Source organism: Cuculus canorus, chromosome 5 (genome assembly GCF_017976375.1).
Source record: "Cuculus canorus isolate bCucCan1 chromosome 5, bCucCan1.pri, whole genome shotgun sequence".
NCBI lineage: Eukaryota > Metazoa > Chordata > Aves > Cuculiformes > Cuculidae > Cuculus > Cuculus canorus.
The window spans coordinates 57,986,072-57,993,553 of NC_071405.1; the positions used below are offsets into that span (position 1 = coordinate 57,986,072).

The 7,482-nt window shown below is 46.0% G+C and overlaps 1 protein-coding gene across 24 annotated transcripts in view; it reads right to left on the bottom strand.

Annotated features, from left to right (window-relative positions):
- Positions 1–5,878, bottom strand: part of GPHN (gephyrin) — a 289,546-nt gene extending 283,668 nt beyond the window's left edge. For 23 of the 24 annotated variants that reach the window (XM_054067590.1, XM_054067585.1, XM_054067588.1 and 20 more), the window contains exon 1: positions 5,779–5,878. In XM_054067590.1, coding sequence (XP_053923565.1) covers positions 5,779–5,842 — 64 coding nt within the window. In that variant the 5' untranslated portion in view covers positions 5,843–5,878. Of the gene's footprint in view, positions 1–5,356; positions 5,376–5,778 lie in introns of those variants that run through there. The other variant, XM_054067570.1, reaches the window with a different exon arrangement.
- Between the last annotated feature and the right edge of the window lie 1,604 nt (positions 5,879–7,482).

Consider the following 7,482-nt stretch of genomic DNA (forward strand, 5'->3'; position numbering starts at 1 on the left):
CTTCTTTCAGTTCAAAAAAAAAGGTATCACAGCAAGCAAATTAAACTGTAAATAAAAGAGTCTGCTTTATTGGTCAAGATCTCAGTCACCAATTTTTGTTCCACACTACATACTGAAAAACAGGGGGAAAAAAAATCCAGGACTTTCATCATAGGTAAAGGTTCCTATTCAGCACTGTTAAACTATAAGGAAACTGAACAATTGTATGGATTACATTCACTGGACACAAAAGCTTTCCATCACAGCCATATAAAAAAAAAAAAAAATCAGAAAGAAATGCTTTTGTAAAGACTTATGGCTACAAATGGCAAACAGAGAGATGTAGCTGCTATGGAGGAATTCAACCTTATGTCAGCCTTACAGCTGGGAAAGATGAAAAATCAATGTCGCTCAGAGTCTAGAATCTGTTGTTCTTAAAGGAATCAGTACTTCCCTACTTAGAGAATTCACTCGCTGAATTAAGCTTTTAGAAGAAAACTAAGGCTCCTAGAAAAAGCTACTGACTTGAATCTATATTTTGAACATGAGTGCTCCACAAGCTGCTGCAGTTTTTGAGAAAAAGGCAGACCACAAGAAAAAGCCAACCAACTTCAATTTAGACAATTCAGACAATTTGACAATAAGTCCTGGCAAATTTAATGTCAGTCCTCACCCTCACACCCACACCTTCAAAGATGTTTACTTTAACTCCCAATGCATGTCCAAAACATGAACAGCATCGCCACTGAGAAAAGATCTTGCAATCTGCATGCTACTAATGAAAAGTCTCAGAGGGAAGTCCTGAGAAGGCATCTCCTAAAGTAGGAGAGAGGCATACAAATTTTAGCTGTATATATCTAAAACAGCCCGACCAACAAATAGCGATACCGTAAGTATTTTGTCCTCCAAGTTTCTCCAAGATAATTTTTACAAAACTTTTACACTGGTGAACTTCCAATCCTGCCCAGGTAATCTCTTTGTTTGCATGATGTTCTGAGTAGGCAACACCCTCAGTATCCAAGAAAAAAGCTTTCTTCAAAGTGATCAATTCAGACACAATGTGTACAGACTGTGTAATTTCAAACTAAATGTTCTTAGAGGCTTAAAGATGCTACTGTAATCTTTCATGCTACAGTGTTAAGACACTAAACAAAGTCTGAGGTTATCCATTCAGGAACCTTTTTCTCCTTTACCGTATAGGCCCAAGGCAACAACTGTCATACAAAATGCTGTAATCTTTAATTAGAGGAAGAAAGGAAGTACCTGAAGAAGCAATCTTTAGTGAACGGCGTCATTTTGCCAAACCCCCTTACTCCCTTTAAAAGTGTCATGAAGGTGAAAAGCTGTATCACTGCTTTTTAAGCAATACTAAGTACAGTAAAACTATCCTGAAAAAAAGAAAGTTAGTCTGAGATTATTTTTTTTAAAATAAGCAAGAAACAATACAAAAAGAGGAGTAAAGACAGAGAATGCTGTTTGTGTCTGGTGATGACTCTTTCTCAAAGACCTACCTCAAAAGCAGACAAACACTGAATGAAGCTTTATAAGTAAACCCCAAATCTGAGAAATTTTATCAAGAATATTCAGGGAAAAAGCCTATAACAAAACATGAAGTGTTGATGAGCTAGATGCTTACTGGACAGAAAACGATAAGAGAGGTAAATAAGAAGAAAATGGAGATGGTGTGGGAAAAGTACAAAATAAAAGAGGAACCAGAGAAACCACAGTAATTTTCTATCAGGCTAGTGGAGATGGTAGCATTGTTTAGACCTCTCTGGACAGTTCTAGTCAAGGGTTTGCTTAGTCCCTCACATAACAAGAAAGGTCACAGATTATGTAACTTCTATCAATTTCACCACCAGTGAAGGATGACCAAATATTGATTCAACCCAGGGCACTGCACCTATTTTCTTCCCTTTTCCAGCCAACTTCAATGTTACGAAACTCTGCACTTAATAATCCAGGTTCAACATCCTGACACCAATGGTAACAGATTAACCACCACTCTGTTAGAGATATTCCAAACATGAAAGGCTTGCAAGGGCCAGCCAGAATAATTCCTTATCAAGATCTGTATTTTACTAAGGAAGCATTAGTGCGCAACACTGTGGACAGAGCATGCCTATAATCCAACCTTTACCCTAAATGTAGACATTCTTCCTCTTTTTACTTGTTTATCTATACCACGTTTCTTGTTTCTCTGTGTTTTCTTTTTTAGAAGAAGATACTCAAAACAGGTAAATGATGAAGTTTTGCCCATTGTTGTCCAAGTCCTCTATCTCATTCTCCATCACAAATACCTCCCAGTCTGACAGGTAGCGCCACAGACCTTTTAAAACATATTTTACCCTAAGAGTAACCTCATGACAACACAACACTGAAGGTCTATTATTAGTATGTACTGGTGACAGAAGAGGGAAAACCTAGTTTTGGAACTTAAGTGAGCAGTACCTTTAATCCAAAAGATTCATTAAACACTAGGGCCGAATATGACACTTTCATGGTTGCATTCTATTCACATATTGCAAAATGTCTTGAGATAGTAACACACAAAGATTAGAACTCAATTTGCTATCTACAAGCTAGTGAGACTTCATATTCACATAAGACATAACCCACTAGTTTACAATGTTTCACAATTCTGTAATCCATCATGGTTTATACCTTCTTCTGTCTCAGTAAGTAAGCTTAACTCTACAACTTTCTGTATAGGAACTCAAAAATAAACATGAGTGACATCTGCAAGTCAGTAGATGCTGTATACACTAAAGTACTTTACCATATTTCAGGAATATAGTTCTTTCCCACTGAAAACATCCTAATTGTGGACTCCGTTTTTCTCATTGATTCTTAAGTAAAAGACCTTGACAGCTTGGATATGTGAATTTAAAGTTTTTTTTTTTAAAAAAAAAAAAAACCCACAAAAAACAAAACAAGATGCTGCCAATAACCAATAAATTTTCATGTTAAAACACTAAGTTACTTTGTCTAAACAATAAGTCAACTTTCTATTTCTCTAATCCATTGTATCTGTCTTAATTAGTCACAAGTGAAGAAATATATGTTTGTTTCTAGACAGGAAACTAGCAACACAGACACAAACACAAAGGTCTACTAAGCAAAACTAAATACAGTACCTTAAAACAAAATCGAATGTAATGAAACTAAGCTACACAACAAACATTATCCACTTTGTATTAATATAGTCTGGAGCCATCTGCATCAATCTTGACAAGACAACAAGACCAAATAATTTTATGTCCTCATTAAAAAATTAAACATACCATCTTATTCCAAATTAATTCAAAGGAGTTACTCCTCAGTAAATTTACATTCCATCTGAATACTACCATAAGGTGCAATAATGGTGCTTTCTAAACCAAGTATACCAGGTCTAACAAGAACATAAATCTATATGCCCGTGCTGATAAGCCCACGAGTATTTACTGCTAACAAAACAAACATATGGCTGTGATCTTAATTAGAAAAGCTAAAGAAGTTGTTATATTAATTATCTAACTTCTGATTACTGAACTGTTCTAAACGATTAAGCCAAAAAATAGCGCCCATACCTAACCTTTCCATTCCTACACTTACTCCTTCATGCACCAGCCAAGAAGCAATTATTAGCTCATTTCTATGACAAAAATCCAGAAGAGTGAATTTTTAGATTTGCTGCCCTTCCACAACTGAGAAAGCAAAAACAACTATGGTGTCCAAACCCTCCAAGTACAGTTAATCTTTTTCAGGGGGAAAAAGAAATGCCAGAGTGGAAAGTAATTAACACTGGCCAAACATATGATATTAAAGTAACACGCTTATATAAAATTTTATGTCTACAAATACACATAAACAGGAGACAAGGAAAGTTTTTAGAAACCAAGGTGTCCCCTTTCAAAATAATTCTTTGCAAAAAAAATTCAGCTTGTCATTCAAAACAACGGAATTAAGGGGAAACAGGCTAAAACTGTTCTGTTTGCTTATGCCTTTTGGCTTTCCTTTAAAAACAAAAAAGTAACATCAGGGCACACGGACTGAAAATTATGACACAAAGTTAAGAGTTTGATAGTGCTTAGTATCGTAAACCCTAAGCTTAAACGTGCTTAGGGTTTACAATACAAAATAAAGCCTTAGGTATTCTGAAAGATTATCTGAATTCAGGGTGGGACTTAATCATTATTTAAAAGATTGTGGCATGATAAGTATCTGATACTGTATTCTGAGAACATTTACAGGTGAAAATTATTACAACTAACCGATCAGCATAAAATAATAACCCAAGTTACTGTATTCTGAGAACATTTACAGGTGAAAATTATTACAACTAACTGATCAGCATAAAATAATAATCCAAGTTACACAGCATTAAGTTGCATAAAATACACAAAGATAATTCCGTTAGCAGACACCTCCTTCTCAGTTTAACTTTTACAATAATACGTAATTGCAGGCACATCCTAGGTTTGGGGAAAAAAGCTACAAACTCCCCCACTGCGACTTTTGCATCTGGTCAAACCTGCTCTGTCCTTACTGAGGATATGACTGCCTGAGACTTGAAAGCAACGCTAAGCGTTTCCACTCCTGCTGCTCCGCGCTTTATCTAGAGGTTTACCGTCCAAACAACGTCGCAGCCAAAGGCTCCTCAGGCCGGGCTGAAGTCGCGCCCCCGCGCTACCGCCGCGCTGCCCCGGCGGTTCAGCACCCGGCAGAGGGGACAGCGCCCGCCGCCACGCGACTCCCACCGACCGCGCGCCCGGGACCCCCCGGCACCGCGGGACCCTCCTCCACAGCCCCCGGGAACGCCGGCACCACGGGCTCCCCCTCCACACCGCCCCGGCACCGCGGGCTCCCCCGGCACTGCGGGATTCCCCCCAACCCCCCCAAAATCCTGTCACCGCGGGAGCGAGCCCGCTTCCCATGGGGGCGTCTAGGTTAAATAGCGATGCGTTTAACAAGTAACTTTCGGGTTAACTCCAGGCCTCCTCTCCAGTGAACGCGTCCCCTCTCGCTCCGAACATCTGCCGGCTCCCGAGCCGGCTCCCAACGCCGCTTTCCACCAACAGTCATGTCTTCCCGGGCTGCCGGTAAAAGCGACAGAGCTCGACGCGCAAAAATGTCACTAGAATCCCTCGCCCCTTCCCTCCCCAGGAGCGCTATTTACGCCTTTATACACTCGAACTCCCCGAGGGCTTCATTTCTGGGCGTTCCGCGCTTCCACCGGGGCGCCGAGCCCCCCCGCTTCACCGGAACAACGGCAAAGGGCTCCCCGAAGGCCGAAGAGACCCCGAAGTCTGCGACACGCGCACCGGCTACGGCTCCGCGCACCGTTCCGTGCGACCACCGCGTGTCATGTGCCACGGATTTATTCAAGGCTCACCCATGCGCTATGAGCGGCGGCAGCACACATGCCCTCCTTCCCCTCCCAACGGGGAGCACCCGGGCAGACGCATTCCCCCCCCCCCCCCCCAAAGTAAAAGGCCGGGGAGGGGGAGGGGACGGAGCCTCCCGAAAGGTGCGGGCGGCGCGGGCCGTGCCACGCTCACGGGCACCCCCGGGGCAGCGAGCTCAGGCCCGGGAAGGCGGGCCCGGCTCCCGGACGCCTTCGCCCTTGCAGCCCCCGGCCACGTCTCGACCCCCCGTTCCCCCCATACACCTCGGGCCGGTCCCGCTCCCCGCCCGCCGCCCCCACGCTCGGGCCGAGGCGCCACGGGAGCCGTCGGCCGGGCACCCCGCCTGGCGGCCTGACGGCGCGCACCGACCCGCCGCCTTCGTCCTTCTCCCCCCCTCCGTCCCCGTTACCTGTGAGGACCCCGACGCGGATTTGGTGGTCGTGGTTGGTTAAGATCATCCCCTCCGACGCCATGTTTCCCGGCGCAGCCACCGCACTGAGAGCGAGCGGGGGGGGGGGGGGGGTAGGGGGGCGGGGGGGGCGGGCCGGGGGCGGGGGGGCGGGAGCGGCGCGAGCGCAAAGGGGACGGGGCCAAGCCGGGGAGGGGCGGGGCCACGCCGAGCGGCGCGCCAGCCGAGCCACAGCGAGCGCGAGACGCGCGTGCTGCGCGCCGCCCAGGCAGCACCAATCCAGCGCCGAGCGCGCCGCGCGGCCCCGAGCGGCGGCTCCGCCCTTCGCAGCAGCCCGGAGGAGCTGCTTTTGCCTCACGGCCGGCGGTGACGAGGGACCGGGGGCCACACCGGCTGGGACGAGGCACGGGCAGGCGCGATTCCTGCCGGCCGAGCTGTTCCCCGGAGTTCCGAGTCGTTTTTCCTCGTCTAGTTGCACCGAGTCAACAGCTCGGTCTTTCGCACCTCCCGCCACGAGGGACGGCGGCGAGGGTGGCGATCGCCCTTCCCCTCGGTCAGGATGACACACGGAGAGACAACGTTTTGCCAAAGACTTTCGTGTCCCCCGGGCTCGGCGAGGCGTTCCTGCAGCCTTCCCGGAGCTCTGCCTCCTCTCCCCTTCGAGCCCTCTCCTCTGCCACTAAAACTGTGGTTATTGCAGCCTTTAGATAAAGCATCTTAGTATCCTCTTAGTATCACCATCTTACTATCTAAGTAGCAACTTAGTATCACAACCATCTTTACTTCCTCTTACTTGAGCTGTATGATCTGGGAATCCACCTGGAAGCAAATATTTAAACTCGTTTTGCGTGAATATGTAGGCAAGTGTCTTCCACGTTTAATCACACAGAATCACAGAATCACCAGGTTGGAAGGGACCCATTGGATCATCGAGTCCAACCATTCCTAACACTCCCTAAACCATACCCCTCAGCACTTCATCCACCCATCCCTTAAACCCCTCCAGGGAAGGCGACTCGACCACCTCCCTGGGCAGCTGTTCCAGTGCCCGATGACTCTTTCTGTGAAGAATTTTTTTCTGATATCCAACCTGAACCTCCCCTGACGGAGCTTCAGGCCATTCCCTCTAGTCCTGTCCCCTGTCACTTGGGAGAAGAGGCCAGCTCCCTCCTCTCCACAACCTCCTTTCAGGTAGTTGTACAGAGTAATAAGGTCTCCCCTCAGCCTTCTTTTCTCCAGGCTAAACAACCCCAGCTCTCTCAGCAACGTCATCGACTGCTAATGATAACTCGTTGTCAAAGTTCAAGCCCTCTGCCTCTAGCAGATATTTGTATTTTCAGATATTCCTGTTGAGGCTGCAATACTACCTTGCTAATAACAGGCTCTGGGTTATCCTCCCTTCGACTGTATGCTAACAAGCATTTGCAATTTGCATAGGCGTTATGGAACCGTTTTGGGAGTTTCCTCCTAAGCATATCATTTTCTTAGACGGACTAGTAATGCAAAAAAACAAAGGCCTGAAGAAATATCCTATGTCTCCGGGGAAGTCACACTAGTAGCACTTTGGTGGCGAGGTGCACCAGCAGACGTTGTCAGTATTTCTGTATTGACACAGCAGCTGCAGTGTGTGCAGCCATAGAGACTGAGAATCCAGGCTCCAGAGATCTCTGATTATGCAATGGTATAATACAACATATGTGGGTG